Below are 17,732 nucleotides of genomic sequence, written 5' to 3'. Positions count from 1 at the left end.
CTTATAGTGTTCTTATTTAGTGTTTATATCGCTTGTTTGAGAGCTTTCCATTTTTATCCTGTGTTTTTGTTCCGTGTTGTCTGTAACTTCTGTTGCTGCCTGTCTCGACCAGGACTCTGCTCCAGAGCCGACGCACTTGACATTTATATCTAATGTTTGGAGGTTCTCTCCCCAATCTCCACTAATGGCGAAAGAAAGGATCAAATCACTCTACAGTGTTACAAGTTGTGTGTACTCAGAAACCCCAAACACCAGAATCATAGTCAGATATAGGACACACACATGGATGATAGAGCTGTATGTCAGTATGGTGTCCCAGAAGGTTTCTTTGTGCAGATCGCAGCGCTCTACCTGCTGACTGAGCTACAACACCGACAGCGTGAGCGCGGTGCCCAGAGAGGCAGTCAGAGCTACAGGCTACAGTGAGGCTAAAAACAGAGTTCAAATGAGGTTTTTCCAAACAACTTTTTATGTCGGGGCTTCAGGACACTTGGATCACTACGGACGAGCAGTATGGAGATATTTTGTGGTTTCAATGATGTGTTTTTGGACGTTTGAATCTGGGGCGCCGTCAGCCTCCATTAGGTGGAGTTGTGTTGCTACCTCCTCTCCCCTTGGATCTCTGCAAGTGATGTGAGGACTCTAAAACTTCACCTGAGCCTCCCTCGGCATATGGGTGAGTAGATAATGGCTGAATTTTCATTTTTGGCTGCACTATTCCTTTAAGACCAAACCTGCAACGGAAACACATATCATATATGTGTGTGTGACACATGTGTAAGAACTCTTTCTACATAAACACAATGATGACAGTTCAAAATCAACAGTAACAAAAATGACAGCTGAATGAGTTTCACGTAAAAAGAAAAAACAATCTAATCTCTGTCATAAATGCTATTTATTTTTGCAATTCTCCTGTCAGTCTGTCTAGTGACTGTAAACACTGGGTCAGGCTGGAGAAATATTTACAGTAATGTGACTTAAATTTTTTTGAAACCCATCGAATCTGAATTTAAAACAATTTAAGACTTTTTAAGGACCTGTAGACAGCCTGATAAAAGCAGCTTTGCAAGTGGTGAGTTACTTCAGCCATTTTGTCGTAGCTTAGCTGCTTCATTTCTCTGGACACGGCTTCAGTGTAGTGAAACTTTATTTGATGTAGAGCAGCTGGTGGCTCAGCTCACTACATTTTCCCAGCAGCTTGCCCAACACTGTACAGTTCACTACTTCCCACCCTGCTGCTGCACAGTCCTGCCCTGTGTGTATCAAACAAGTAGAGGAAGTGATTCTTTTGTCTTTGCAGCCCTGTTTCTCTTTGATTCTGTTTCCCCTTTACAGTAAAACCCTCTCACAACTGATAGCTGCCATGTGGCTGCGACTCAGGAAGGAGAGTGGTCGTCTACCAATCAGAAGGTCGTCAAGATCTGAACCCCAAATTGATCCCGATGATCATTAGTGTGAGTGAGCAAGAATGATTATGTGATGAGCAGATGGCACCTTGTAGAGTCGCCTCAGCCACCTGCGTATGAATGTGTGTGTGAGTGGAGCGTTACATGCGATATAATGCAGTCTGTTGACCCTACAGTCATGTTCATGTATGCACACATGCTTAGAGCGCTGTGCTTTGGGTAAACGCATTCAACAAGTGTCAAGTGACGGTGCAACGGGAATGTTGTTGAACAAGGGTCAACAGACAGGTTGAGCTTTGTGGTTCACTGAGTCTGATGATCCTGGAATCTATAAGTGTAAAACCAAACAACAACTGCTGTTGCACAACCATCAGTAATCTACAGGTTATCATGAGAGAGGAAACTCCACCAGTTTAACACATCAAGTCTTTCCGTGGCTGTCTGTGGCGTTAGGTCGGAGAAAACACCCCTGACCTGACCTCATATCTGGGTTACTGCGGCTCAGAGACGACTTCAACATAAAGGTTAAAAACTCACATTTACCACACAGGGAAGAAAAACACTACTGAGCTGAGTTATAGGAAGTATGTCCAGATTTTTAGACTTTACCACAGACTAAACTCCAGGATATCTTGGCCTCAGATGCTGCAATTTACGACTCTTTGGAAGCACGATGTAAAGCTGCTGCTTTAAGGAGTCGTGAAAACTAAAACAATAAAACAAACAGTTTGTCCACTATCACTGGATTTCAGTTTGATTTACACATAAAAATAAAAGCTGGATCCCTCTATAATTTCTGAAAGACCAGCAAATAAAAAAAAGGCTCCATAATTGTGAGTGTGCTTTACTCTGCAGGCCAGGTGCAATAAAACATCCTGAAGATTTAGGCCGCAGACACTCCATTTAAACCTGTGACACATCCCAGAGGATGATTAAAGCTGTGGCACAGACACTGGAAAATGCTCTGAATGTCTCTGTCAAATGTAAGCTGTTTGTTTTCCTTGTTGTTGCCTTGTTACGCAACACAGTGATCAATACGAGGTTAACAGTTCAAGATAAGACGTCTGCACATGGACAAAACATGTTACATCTGGTGGAGCAGTGAAGGAGTGGAGTCGTGAGAGTTATGCTAACAGGAGCCAAAGACTCACAGCTGCAGCTTCAGGTTCATGTCTATGTAGCTAACGTTAGCGAGAGCCTCAAATCACAGTGTGTCCTCCACCTCACTCCCTGCTGCTACAGACCACCTCACCGTGAGGAGAGCAGGCAGCAGCTCTGGTGACTGACCCCCTGTCAGAGGAAGAAAAAGAGGAGGAGGCGGATACTTTATTAATCCTTGAGGGGAAATTAAATATTCTCACTCTGTTGACACACACACACACACACACACACACACACACACACACACACACACCTCAAATACACTCACATGCACAAACAGGACCTGTACATGCATAAAATGGAGAGATGTCACAGCGAGGGAGCTTCCCATGGACAGGCACCCTGAGCAGCTGGGGATTTGGTGCCTTGCTCGGGAAGGGAAATGGCACCTCTCCAGCTACTACTCCACGCTCCATATTTGGTCCGGATGGGGACTTGAGCCGACGACCCTCCAGTTCCCAACCAAAGTCCCTGTGGACTGAGCCACTGCCGCCTTACACGGCTGAAGAAAATGAAAACTCCACTTATACTCCTGTACACATGCAGCTCTGCATACGGCAGTGACCATGTCCTAACATGTCCTAACATTTCCTAACATGTCGTTTATCGCATCAAAGTATAGAAAAGTGGAACACCTGGAGTTGCCTGTCGTTTTGCTTCTGGACTGACCCACTGCCGCCCCTCAGCAGCAGCATAAACCTGAATCCAGCCACAGCACTGAGGGGCCGGACAGCCCTGACTCCCCGTTGGATCAGCAAACTTTCTGTTGCTGCTGTTACATAGATCAGACCTGCCTCCAGCTACCTGTGACACCGGGCGTTGGGGGGTTTGCACTGGCAGAATTAAAGCTGCTAAAGCCGCCGACCAAAATTCTGTCTGCTGATCTGCTGCCCACTCTCCTTTGGGTGAAGCAGTCCACAACAGAGAGGAGCGAGGTGAAGGGAACGAGGGGTGGCGGTGTGATAAACAGAGACAGAGAGCGAAGCAGCGAGGGGCTGAGTGAATGCAGCACGGGCAACTGGAATGAAATAAAAACAAATAAATCAATGTATGGGAAACACTGTGTTACTGCATGAAGCGCGTGCATATGCCTGTGGTTGTGTGGTGGGAGGAGCTTAGGACAGAAAAAGCTGCAGGAGGGTGTACTTTCAAATGCTGCTGTTTTTTGGCCTTCACCAGCTTTAATATGAACATGAAGAACACAAACACTGAACGCAACAACCAGAGACGCAACAAATCCAGGATGCAAAACTTGACATTTCACAGCTAACTGTAAATAAGGTTTTTCATCTCAGGGTCTCATCACACGGGAATCATGATTCTGTCTCTGCTTCTTCCTAATATACTTTAACACACTTTAACAGAGCTTTGTTATTTCCCCTACATGTCGCCTCTATCACCGGCTGCTGATGTCTTTCTCACCAAAGCCTCATGAGACACACTGACAGAAAGAAACCCAGAAACCAAATTGATTTATCTGCTCTTTGGAAGAGAAAATGATTTTTTTAAAATCCTCAGATCCATGAAGAGAAAGCGATGTGCGGATCATTCTGTGGAAACACAATTTCCTCTATGTATTGATATTTTATGATACACCGGCTCATTGTGGAGGCCAATAGTAATCATTAGACGGATTACCACTCAGAAATATTCAATGAAATTACATTTTTAAAAGGCACATTATAATTGAAATGACCTTCTCTGAGCTCTTGCACTCTGTAAAAGAGGAACACTGAGCTCATGAGTGAAACTGAGAATGAAACACTGAGAATAATGGGATTCTCTTTATCTTTTCCACTGATGGTCTGTTAAAGTGCCGTCTGATACGGGAAGAAACCGCCGGCAAGGACACAAAAACAAAGTAAAGGCTCCACACAGTATTCAGCTGTCTTTCACAATCCTGTTCTGTGGCAGCTAAATATCTTCTGCATGTCACTCCATCCAGTTAAAGCTGTCTATGGTGGACATATAAAGAGAACTGGATATAGCTTTGGTGCTGAAGTATCCACTGATTTACAGACTTCTCATTCCCAGTGTACGTCTATTGGAAAATGTCTTTTTAGGCCAAATGATATCATGTGATATCAGTTGTATTTACAGGGTTTGGCCACTTTGTCAAACTGGCTTCAAAGTCCAGTGTACTTCCTGGGGGCGTGGTCTCTACTCAGAGGAAAATTGAACAGGATCTTGGATCATTTTCTGTCATCTTAACTCACATTTAACATGTTAAGACGACCAAATTTAACTATTAATACGTATGTCAAAATAGACGTTTAGAGTCCTTCAGTGTTCCATGGAGATGTCTCTTCTTTGGAGTAGGCCCAAAAGCCGTCCACCCCCTCAAGCGGGTAGCGAAGACATCTAGCTGACCACAGCCAACCCCTCTTCTCCCCCTGAAACAAGCGTGTGTGTTGAGACTCTCCTCCCCGCTGTCTGCAGGAGACCAGAGAGACAGGTGTTTTTAAAAGTCTCTCTGTGTGTTCAGCTCTCGGTACGCCTGTAGCTTCTGACTGAATCTCTGTGGTTTGGAGTTTCGTTTCTCTCCTGCGTCCTGATTGTACTTCAGATATCTGATTTATTTCACTGTTTCAGCTGTATCAGAAGTTGTGTGAAGTTTCTTCTCGAAAACTCAACACTTCCTTATTTTGCTGCTTCACAGTAAAAGTTTTTACATTACAAAATAACAGGAGACTTTTATTGTGAAGAGTCTACAGGAAATGAAATGTGTTTATCACTGAATTAGCAGAACTTTGTCAGCAGCTTTTCTTCAATAAAGACAAGTCTGATAATACGGCAGGGAGGAAGAGTGAAATCATAAAGAGCCACAGTGAGATGATGATGATGATGATGATGATGATGATGAAGAGCTGCAGACAAACAGCTCACCTCCAACAGGTAAACTTCTTTTATCTGCTGCACCAGTTACAGGGACTTTAGCCGTGGATCAGCCCGCTGCTTTTAAACCTCATCACTCAAGATGAGCCGTCATCAGTTACAGACACACCTTCAACAGGTAGACCTGTTGTCATGGAGACACAAATCCCTGCTGTGCTGGGCTGACAGGCCAAAACCATAGACTAAAAATATGGAAGTAGTCACCATGACGTCACCCACTGGTTTCTGAGGAGCGGGTTTGAAGCTCAAAGTAGGCGGCTCTGGCCGTCGCCATCTTGGCAGCGCAAATATCTGCAAAACTAGTGACGTTGCCTCAGCTTGTGCTTTGTGTTTGGTGTTAATTTGTAAACATGCTAAACTAGGATGGTGACCATGTTACCTTCCACTGTTGGAGAGCAGCATATTAGTACTGTCAGTGTGAGTGTGTTATCTTCAATATCTATTACTCTGCAAAACACTTCTCAATTCATCAATTAGTCCTTTTGTCTGTAAAACGTCAGAAAATAATAAAAGATTCTTGTTCTAGTTTGCGTGACATATTCAAACGTCATATTTTATCCAGCTGTAACAGTTCAAAGCCCCAAAATATTCAGTTTATCATTAATTATGACAAAGACGAAGCTAAAACCAGTGAATGACTGATATTTCTGCTCATAAAATGTCTGAAACAGTTTATCAAATATCAAAATAACTGATTAATTTTCTGTCGTTTGGCTCAATTCATCACTCTAACCCATCAGACGAGGAGAGATCGTTTGGCGGGCAGCTCTTTTTATCCATAAAGTGACGTACAGAAGTATTCCTGGCAGTTGGTTAGAAAAGTTTGCCTAATATATCAAATTATGGAAATGATGAGAGGCTTATGACTGCACTGAGGATCACGAGTCACTTCCTGCCTCCTGTCCAAAACCTTTCAGAGAGTCATCAGCACACTTGGCCCCTTGAACCATCTGCTGCCGTAATGTTGACAGAGGAGTCTTACCATCGTCTGAGAGGCTGTTCTGTCAGTGGGATGCTCCTCAGAGCCGCTCCGAGCAGCATGAAGAGCGCCGAGAGGAGGAGGGACGCCCGCAAACCTGGAGGACACATGAGAGGGGGATGGAGAGGAGGAAGAGAGGAAAATTAGGCAGGCAGAGAAGAAGGGAGGATAAGACTACCAATCAAAAGTAATATTAACACTTCCAAAGAAGGACTGGCACTGATGACTGTTTCATTGATTAATATATTATTTGTTTTATATTTAGTTTAAAGAACGTATTTTTTATCAAAGAAGAAGGTTTCAGTTTCTAATTACTTGTTTTGCCAACAAACAAAAACCCAAATATGTTCAATTTAAAATTATATAAACTAACTAGAGACCATCTTGTGACGGGATCATGAAACATTTTGTTGATGGAAGTTTGTGTAAAAAGTCTCCTCTTAGAAAATAACTCAAATAAAGGAGAGATTCAATGTCCAGTAAATATCATAAATAAGCAAACGTACATGGTCTGATAGCCGTCAACTTTTATATCACAGTACACCTTAAAACCAGTACATCACTGCAACCCTATCCACACCTTAAAACGAATGTGAATCAGGGGCGTAGAGTGGAGAACAATGGCTCCTTCCCTGCTTCCTACTCCCTACTTTTGGCCTCCTTGCTCGGTACACATGCATCTTTAATCTCGACCTTTATTTTAATCTCAACTACACACCTGTAAAGTTTTGTGAGCCAGGGGCGTAAAATGAGGGGGCTGATAGAGAGCTGCAGGAATGGTTTTTGTACGCTGAAGTTAGCATCACCCTGTTTCCCTCAACAAAAAGCCAACAGGAGTTTTTCCATTGGATTTTGGATTATTGCAGAAATTAAGCTCTGTGGCAAACTAATAGCCCCTTTTACCACACCAGATTTTTCAGCGAATGTTGGGCCATTTTGCCAGCAAGCTGCGAGCGTTTAGACACACAGAGCCGGATTGGCGAGTTGATCCGAGGTGCCCAATTTTCCACCTCGTAGGGTAGACATATTGGTGGAACCCTTTTAGTTTAAATAGACTGAGGCGGCCTTCTGCAACGGGAGGGGCTGTTGATGACTTGTGGGAGGAGCTGTTGATGACGCCGCACGTGCAAGTCACTGGCGGTGGATAAACAGGAAACAGCTGATAGCAGGAATTAGCGAGCAGCTAGTAGCAAGAGGGAAACACAAACCTGACAGACACTGTAAAGATGAGCAACTGGGGAGACAAGGAATTGCGCGTCCTCCTTGTCCTCGCAAACGAAGAGGCCATTAACCGTCAGATGACGGGGACGGTGAAGGACGGGCCGACTTACGAGAGAATCACTGAAGGACTGACCAGCTGCAGCTTCCCTCCCACGTCACTGTTTACGTCACACGCTGAGCTACACGTTTTGTTACTTGCTCACGCCCCCCATTGCCCCGAAAAAGGCACATTCTGTATAAACAAAAGTAGGTAGGCGGCATTTTGCTGCTGCTGATAATGTTCACAAATGAACACTAACTGTTGTTATGTTGCCCCGATGTGCATCAGTGACAGTCGGGTGTATTGGATCAGGTTTGATGTACTCAGCTGGAATTCCCAGAGTACAATCAAAAACAACAACAAAACACAGTTTAGTTTACGGGCTCTCGGCCGCTACGTCTGAGCCCACCGCCATCTTGTCTGAAAAAGTAGGAATCGGCAGAAGTAAAAAGTTAACGTTAGGCAATAATCAAACTCCATCACAGTCATGACTGTAAAGCCATATTTGGCTCCATGACGATCTGTGGTCTCATTTAGCAACCTGTCAGCAACCAACAGCCTTTTCAACAATAAATCATTTCTTCAAGGTTTTATTATTTTAGTTTTTTAAAACTGTTTTCAAGATGTTGATTTGGTTGTTTGATCATTCTGGAGGATGTAGTGTGTAGAGCTGTTAGACTGTTTAATACAAGAGGTCTACCTAGGTGTACCTAATAAACTGGCAGCTTAGTGAAAGTGGTATATATAACTCTACATGTGAAAAAAATTCCAGTTTTAATCTGGCCTGTGTGACAGTGATTTGTTGGGACAAAGCTCCTCTCTATAAACTCTAGAGTCTCAGTTTCGGCCACATGACGTCCATTAGAGGAAACTCTCTCCATTTCCCTTTTTCCTTTCTGTCCATGTCAGCTGTTATTTACCAAAGCTTTGACTCACACCAGTTTCACCAGACTGGGGTGGTACGCATCTCATTGATCCCCGACTGGAGATACACGTCACAACATGCCAATATTGCCTCATGGTGCGTGCTAAGAGTGTGTGTCAGTCTGTCCATCGTTTCCACGCTGTGTCCTGCTACATCACATGTTGACACGTGTCACCAACAAGACTTTTAATTGACAGAATATCAGTTTTCTGTCAGCTGTTTCCTTCTTTTCAAATCAAGACCAGTTTAAACTTCAGTCGGAGCTGAATCAGAGAAACTTTTATTCCTTTGTTAGTTTGATTTAGAGAAGATGATCGTCACATGATGACGCTGATATAATCACTGCCTTTTGTTAACACTGTCAGAGACAGCAGGGAGCTGGTTGTGCTACATTTGGGTTTCACAGGTGTCTCTGTAGGGTCACACAGGGGTCAGCAACATGCAGCTTTTCATTCATCACTGATGCAGGCCGAAAGAGATTCTTAAATTCTCCAAACAGTAAAAAACTGTTTTAACGTTTCATCAACTAACATGTGGTTCGTCAGTGTGCGTCCTGGTGCCAGCTCCTCTAAATGTAGCCAAACCTCAACATCAGTGGCTGGTCTGAGTCTCCCTGGTTAAACTAGTGATAAATTCTGAATCCAAAAATTGGGAAATAAATGAGAATTTAATGGTGCGTGGACAAATAATCATACGAAGCCACTGCAGAGTGGCCAGGCTGTGTTAAAACATATTAATAAATGCTCATTTAGTCCTGTTGGTTAATTCAGACTTAAACTCTGTTACGTTCATTATAAGGCTCAAGTATGTCTTAGTGGCTCCAGGCATCTTTTGTCTCTCTTTCTGTTTTGTCTAAAATGTCTCTTTTAATAAAGGTTGCAGACCCCTGGGTTGGTTAATTAGAAGAGAAGACTTTTAACAGATTTTTAAATGCTTTGGATGTTCCTCTGTAAAACAGCCTGAGGCAGTGGAGGCCTGCAGGGGTCGGGGAGGTGTCCTTGGATGAGGCACAGAACACCCAACAGGCTGATCCAGTTCAGGAGACTTTAGCTGTTTGCAGCAGCTCTCACGGTGAACGTAGAAACAATGTCAGTGTTGACAAAGACATATTTGTCTCAGCAAACATTACTAGTATTGAAACAATTAGTCAACGAGTCAGGTTGCAGACATCAGTTTGGTCTGTTCAGGTCATTAATCAGGCTACAATATCAAACTTTCTCTTGTCGTCTGAGAATTTGATACTTTATCTTTTGTTTTAACACATTAATTCATAATTTTGTTTGTTTGGGGGCAAAATGAGCTTTTTGATAGTAAAGGTTACTGACCCCTGTAATGAGGCATCACTTGTACTTGACACAACCTACATCATCACGCACACTAACAGCCCCATGTTAGCGCCAACATTTTTTGGAGGTGGAGCTCGAGTCAAGAAAAAGTGCAGACTCCTTATCTCACTATATAATCTGTGTCTGCATCTCTGTTCCATGTTTTTCTCCTCACTGACTTGGTCAATCCATGTGAAATTTGGCACAGTGGTAGAGGGTCATGGGAGGATGCCAATGAAGCAATATTACATCAGTTGGCCAAAGGGGGGCTCTATAGCAACCCATTGAAATGTCAAACTTTGAATGGGCATATCTCATGCCCCGTATGTGGTAGAGACATGAAACTTTGCACAGAGATGCCTCTCCTCATGAGGAACACATTTGCCTCAAGAACCCATAACTTCCGCTTATATAGATTTTCCACCATTTTGAATTTTTTGAAAAACACTTCAAATGGATCTCTTCCTAGGAAGTTTGAGCGATCTGCATGAAACTGGGTGAACATAATCTAGGGAGCAATATCTAAAGTTCCCTCTTGGCAAAAGTTGGAAAACTTACTAAAACTGAGCTTCTATAAGGCAATGACTTTAACTATCTGCCTTTCAACGTGTTGCCTCAACTACTAATGTACAGTTTTAGCCCACTAACTATCCCACTATTGGCAATGGTACTACTGTACTTTCAATAAAGCAATCGTACTATCAAACTCACAAACACTCTTTCTGAATACATTGCTCTTCTTAATGGGTTCAGTTGACTATTTAATCTGCAGTTTCCTATGACCTGTATCCCAAACACACACCATGTGAAACTGTACGTGGGCAGCTGTGCACTCAGTGGGTATGGACTAGGTATTATAAATAAGAAAATTAAGTTACATACAGCAGCACATATTTTACTTTTTACTATCTCAAAGAATTAAAACCCGAATGCAACATGCTTTTAACTGAGAACTGATGCTGAGGACCAAACGCAAAATAAAATATAAAATAAGAAAAAGAAATGAGAAAAAAAAAAACCTCTTGCAAAATGGCACCTATGTAGTCAGAGGCCAAAAGGGCAGGTGCCTGTGCACCACCTGGGTCTGTCTGTGCACGTGCCTGCACGCTTATATTCCATTATTCTGAATATGCAGATGCAGGTCATGTAAACAGCATATTCTGTTCAGATATTCTGCATCAAGCCTTTTTGGTTATTCAGGTTCCAAATTTTCATGGAGAAAGATTCAAAACTTTTCCAGCAGTTTTCAGGAACCCATTTTGCTCATTTCTTCCCTTACCCCACTTGTCCGGCATTTTTCAAACATGTCAGATTGAAACTCTATTTAAACATAATGTCAGCTGGGTGGCGTACACGGAAGGAGAGACGGAGCACAGGGAGGAAATGAAGAAACGTACGTGATGGTACACAAAACTTTGTCACACATCGACTTCTATTAGAGCCACATTACGTCGTCAGCTACAGAAAATAAATTCACCTTTATGTCACATTAAGGTTATAATGGAAGGTTACTGTAATGACTGCATTACACACAACAAGATTTCAGGACTTTTCCAGAACTTTCCATGACTTTTCCAGGCCTGGAAAATGTGACTGTGAAATTACGTGACTTTTACAGGTTTTTCCATGACCGTGGGAACACTGTTAACAGCATTATTTGGACATGCATACAGCACATTCATAACATGACTCTCAGTTGGGTTTTTTTACCACAGTTTGGGACATACAGCCTCTTATCTGTTTATGGTCTGCTCTGTCCGTTGTCATGGATACATTGCACACAAACCAACTCACAAACAGCTTGCAAGGCTGATATAGATAAGCTTAGAGGTGCATGTCCAAAGAGAAACCCACATTTCTGGGCAGAAGAAGAAACACAACTACTTAACCAACATTGTGAAAGACTTGGATATCAGCAGGTGTTTGGAAATGTGCAAATGTCTCAACAGCGAACATTTCAAGAAGGTGGAAGAGGTCATGAAAGAGGAAGGCTGAGTTCATTCAGTTAAACCAGTGAAAACTTTGACATGATCTTATTTTGATGCAAACAAGCAAAACGACAGGCGACTGCAGCTGTTCCACTTTCCTATATTTTGATGTGATGAACAATGTTATGGCACATAAATCAGAGTATGCACGGCTGCATGTGAACAGAAATATTAGTCAAACGTCCGTGTTCTGTAGCCATGAGGAGCGGCAGTGGCTCAGTACATAGGGACTTGGGTTGGGAACCAGAGGGTCACCAGTTAAAGTCCCAAATATGAAGCGTGGACTGCTGGCTGGAGAGGTGCCAGGTCGCCCAACTGCTCAGAGTGCCTGTCCAAGGCAGGCACCTCGCTTTGGGAATCACAATAATATCATTACGTCATCGGTATTGACTTATATCGGCATTGAATTTAATGATCAGAATCAGCCAACATGCTTTTTCTTATTTAGCACAATGACTGAATATCACAGACACTGAACGGTATTTCATGTCTCCATCTGCTGGTGGGCCGTCACCATCAGAGTCTGTGTGTATAATATGATGTTAACGCACTACAGAAGAGACTTGATGATGATCACTGACACTAGGTGGAAAATAAGTGTATATATATATATATCGGCACTGGTTATCGGCCGAATGAGTTGTTACATATCAGCGAATCGGCAAAAAGTCCAACATCGTGCATCCCTTCCCTCGCTCTGATATCTTTCCATTTAATGTATGTACAGGTCCTGTTCGTGCATGTGTGTGTATGCACTGAAAAAACTGAATTTCCCCTCAGGCATTAATAACCGTAGTCACTCAAACATGGACCTGTTTCTTTCTTGTGCTCTTACTCAGCTGTTGCTCAGAGGAGTCTCCGTCTCTTTCTGGTCGAACCACTGTACAGAGTTTTGTTCTCTGTGTACAAACAAACCTTTCACATGAAATATTTATAAAGACGACTTTCTGCAACCTAAAAGCATCAAAGACCACTTAAAAAATAAAACGCAGTCCTCTCAGCGGTCTGACTGGACCAAGCTTTTGTGGCAGGAGATTTTAAACTTTCAAACAGCAGTGTGTATTTCAGAGACGCCCTGGAGGCCGGCTGCTGCGAGCAGGACTTACAAGCTTTACAACTTCACACTTAAATGTGTGGATCAGCTCTCTGACACATTCTGCAACATCAGCATACGCCTGTCACACCCTGAGCACATCATGTAGACTCACTACTCCATGACTGCACCACATATGGCCTGATCTTAAGACTCTACTGCACGGAAACTTCTGTGTTGTTGATCATCAACAGTCTCTGCCTTTAGGGAGCGTTTCCCCCTCTGGCAGGTTAGACTGAGAGCTTGTGTTGTACACAGACAACAGTGGAGCCTGTTGCAGCCTCAGCGTGTCATGTAGGGTCCTTTATAACAAGGTCACAGCATTGTTTAACACAATTTGTGAGAGCTGCTCTGACCTGAGATGTGACTCTGAGGCAGAATCAGCTGTGAGCATAAAGTTGAGCATTAACTTTACAGATGTGACGAGATTATTTTACCTTACAGAGTCAGTGAGACGTATATAACACTCACTGAGGGCAGCAGATATGATGTGACACACTTTGTTTTAACCCTCTGACACCTGAGCAAACTGGATTGATTTCTTGTAGAAACATGGGGAGACGGCAGCAAGCAATGAAAGAAGGAATGACCCAAAAGTTTGAAAGAAATTAGTTAAAAAATAAAGTTAAAAACAAACAAACAAGGAAATGATCTGGAATTCAGTAACAGAAATTTAAAGTGTAATAATAATAATTATAATAATATTTTTTCAAGCTTTTTTTCTTTTTCCCCCAATTTTAAAATATTTTTCTAGTTTTTTTGCAATTTGTGGGACATTTCTTACCATGTATCTAACTGCCTCTCCCCCCGTGTTTTTGACAAAAATTAGCTCAGGGTTCAAAGGTGTACATACTTGTAAAAGGCGTCTGTAAACAGCACGAGAACAGTGACGTCACTCCAGGTTTCAAAGGGTTAAACAAGGCAAACACAACCCCAAACACCACTGACTGCTGGTGAATCAGGATCACAAGATAAGTTGAGTAACTCCCTGGCATGATATAACTTGTGGTCTTTAATTCTTGAGCTGCCTGGAGACGCTGATGTTGTCACTGTGTTGTTACTGTTGTTGTCACCTGACAGTGCGGCCGCAGTAATCACTACGTGTCAGTCAGGTGATGCAGAGGAACTGGTTAGGTGGAGCATCGTCTGAGTCAGTGGCTCAAGTCAAGAGCTCTTCAGCAGGCAGAAGCAAGGCACAGAATGTTCTGAGGCTTTGAGACTATTGTGATTTTGAACCATGGTGAGAGGGAGAAGTCTTAAAAGCCCTTTAAGAGTTGCTCATATCCTGCATCAGCACTTTGAACTCCCACATGAGTTCAACTCTGGTGCTGCGGACACTGGAAATCCCTTCGGCACAAAGTGATGCTCATTTCAGAAACTGATGTTACTGCCAATGTTTTGTCAATTCAGGGCAGTTGCCAGGAGAAAATGTTAACGTACGTGTCTGCAAACCACGAATATGTTACAGCTGTACGTTTCACACGTATCATGTCAACATTACTAAAGTGACACAGTATATGAGCTGACTTTAGTGAGTCACCTCAGCGCCTGCCAAGCTGCAGAGCACTGTGACAGACCAACACACAACACAAATAATTGTTGTAAACAACATGTTACTGTTTCCAGCAGGTTTTAAGGCACTAAAGTGTTTTTTTCAACCAAGAAGAAGTTTTTCATGTCAACCACTGCAGTTAGCAGTGTCTGTTTGTTTTGGACAGTTAGAGACTTCTACAGACATTTACGCCCCCGGTGAAAACCTTCTGAACATCTGGATCAGAAATTAGGTGAGCACACGTTACACTGCAGCTGTGTGTCATCGCAGTGTGTGCAGATGAACGGTGTTTGGCTTCCCCTCCCCGCCAGCATTCGGACGGCAGGGATCTCCAGGCGAAGCCAAACGCTGTTCATCTGCACACACGAGCCCTTTTTAGATAGGAACTGTGTGGCAGTATAAAAACAAAATCGGGGAGTGCAGCAAAATGCCGCCTACCTACTTCTGTTTATACAGAATGTGCCTTTTTCGGGGCAATGGGGGGCGTGAGCAAGTAACAAAACGTGTAGCTCAGCGTGTGACGTAAACAGTGACGTGGGAGGGAAGCCGCGGCTGGTCAGTCCTTCGGCGATTCTCTCATAAGTCGGCCCGTCCTTCACCGTCCCCGTCATCTGACGGTTAATGGCCTCTTCGTTTGCGAGGACAAGGAGGGCGCGCAATCCCTTGTCTCCCCAGTTGCTCATCTTTACAGTGTCTGTCAGGTTTGTGTTTCCCTCTTGCTACTAGCTGCTCGCTAATTCCTGCTATCAGCTGTTTCCTGTTTATCCACCGCCAGTGACTCGTGTGTGCGGCGTCATCAACAGCTCCTCCCACAAATCTTCAACAGCCCCTCCTGTTGCAGAAGGCCGCCTCGGTCTGTTTAAACCAAAAAGGTTCCACCAATATGTCTACCCTACGAGGTGGAAAATTGGGCACCTCGGATCAACTCGCCAATCCAGCTCTGTGTGTCTAAACGCTCGCAGCTTGCCGGCAAAACGGCCCAACATTCGCCGAAAATCTGGCAGTGTAAAAGGGGCTACTGTGATGACATACAGCTGGTTCAACATCAGCAAAGTTCCTCTGCTTCCCTTCACTGGTACCTGTGCAGCAGGTCGATATTTACTCGGTGTTTTAATCATTAAAAAGCAGCATGTGTATACATTCAGTAGGGTTTATCTTCAGTATCTTCTAGCTAACGTTAGCTAACCCTACACTTTTCAGGGTTTGATTTGGGTTTCAGAACGAGGGAAGAAACGATTATCTTTTATCAACCTAGGGATGCACTGATCCGATACCTGGATCGAATATCGGCCTTGATATCATCAAAATAGATGGATTGGGTATCGGAAAATGTAATTTATACCTGAGGCAATCCTATCCCTTTAAATCTATTGTGACATGAGCTACGTCATGAAGCGAAGGAGAGAATCTGTTGTGTGGAGGTATTTCACACTATTTCAGCTGCTGCTGCACTATTGTTTATTTTTGTTAAAAATAAATAGTTCGTCATTGCATTAATCTGTTTTATCTTGTTTCATTTTACCTTAGTAAAGAACTATGTAGTCATCAATGCCTGATGCCTCTAGTCTTTTCTGTTCTACATGTAAATGTATATAGCTTTTAGGTTGACCATGGTACTGGATCGGTATCAGGTATCGGCTGATACTCAAAGCCACAGCATCGGGATCGGTATTGAAACTGAAAAAGCTGGATTGGTGCATCTCTATTCCAACCTCTCCAGGTAACGAGTATCATTATTACATGACGTATCCCAGGCACAACATTTAGCTCCAAATCTCCAAACCTGCCTGGAAATGTATGAAATATGAAACAACTGCATCAGAGTCAATGGAGCACAGCCGTGTTGTTGTCGGACGCTGGTCTGAGCGCGTGATGCTACGCTATGATGGTCAGTCTGCATCTGTGGGCGGGACTTAGTGAAAGGTCACTTCTAATTAGGGGAAGTTTCAGCTGGTTGCAATTTGCAGTCCTCACCACTAGATGTCATTAAACCCCATAAATGTTTCAAACAGGACCTTTAAAGGCTCAGCTTGTTTTTGTCCAACTAATTAAACAAGATTCAAAATTACTACACACACATGACAAATATTCAAATAATTAAAAAATCAAAAGCAACAAATGATCACGTTTGTGAAGTTGGGACGGTGCCACTGTGTTTTCCATAAAATATGACTTTAACATTTATCAAAGCAGCTGCCAGTCAATCTTCTGCAAATCTATTCATTAATTATTTAGACAGATTATTTCAGTTGCACTTAAACACACTGTAGGGTAGTTTCATTTGGAGCCAATCACATCATATCTTATTAGATATCTTTAAGTCTGTAAGACAGAGAGCTGCCTCAGTTAACGTTGACCTACATTCCATCACTGATGACACTGTTCAAGTGTGTGAGCCTTCCTGAGGTCACCATGTTTGACACCAGCTGTTCAAACACATTAAGGTGACATGAACAGGGCCCACATCTTGTGCTGTGATTAAATATCTCTGCTCAGGCTGAGACAACACAACACTGAGTGACACCGGACATGACTGATGTGATAAGAGACAACACTTCTCTGTGAGATCTTCAGCCATCACATGTCGATGTACCGTGTGTTTGAGACCTGACAGAGGCCGACAGTGTCTCTGAGGAGAGCAGCGGGTGACACAAGCATCATAACGTCAGATAGGACACAGTGTACCAAAGAAGAAGAGCTCACCTTTCTTATCCATTAACCACATGAACAGCAGCCACGGCACGAAGCCCACCGGGCCCCACAGCACCAGAACCGCGATGTCCGACTTGGTGAAGCCGAATGCGTGGACGGCCGAGTTCTGGATGGGGCCCCAGAAGTTCCACACCATCCCCTGCATGAGTCCCAGCAGGGAGAACAGGGTCAGAACCAGCCATCTTCTCCCGTACACCCTGCTGTTTACTGGCGGGCTGCTGGGCTCCGCGTGAGGCGGGACGAGGAGCGGCTCCCTCTCGGCCTCGGTGCTCGAGCCGGCACCCATACCAGCTGTCTGTCGGTCGGTCCTAGTAAAAGATCCGGTTCTAACGGAAAATGGACGCCTCCGTGTCGACCACACAAACAAAAACAGCCGACAGTCTCTGTTTCTGTCACCTAACTTTACTGCGCATGTCTGAACGGAAACAGTTA

At 43.5% G+C, this 17,732-nt stretch overlaps 1 protein-coding gene across 1 annotated transcript in view; it reads right to left on the bottom strand.

The window, feature by feature from the left end:
* Nucleotides 1-17,715, bottom strand: part of slc49a4 (solute carrier family 49 member 4) — a 92,897-nt gene extending 75,182 nt beyond the window's left edge. Inside the window, exons 1-2 of the mRNA XM_049594068.1 lie at nt 17,292-17,715; nt 6,448-6,541 (exon numbers count right to left, since the gene is read on the bottom strand). Of these exons, the coding sequence (XP_049450025.1) occupies nt 6,448-6,541; nt 17,292-17,586 (389 nt within the window). The 5' untranslated portion in view covers nt 17,587-17,715. The remainder of the gene's footprint in view (nt 1-6,447; nt 6,542-17,291) is intronic.
* Nucleotides 17,716-17,732: the final 17 nt, after the last annotated feature.

This window comes from Epinephelus fuscoguttatus, linkage group LG13 (assembly GCF_011397635.1).
Source record: "Epinephelus fuscoguttatus linkage group LG13, E.fuscoguttatus.final_Chr_v1".
In the NCBI taxonomy this organism is placed as follows: domain Eukaryota; kingdom Metazoa; phylum Chordata; class Actinopteri; order Perciformes; family Serranidae; genus Epinephelus; species Epinephelus fuscoguttatus.
This window is presented reverse-complemented; position numbering and strand designations above follow the sequence as displayed.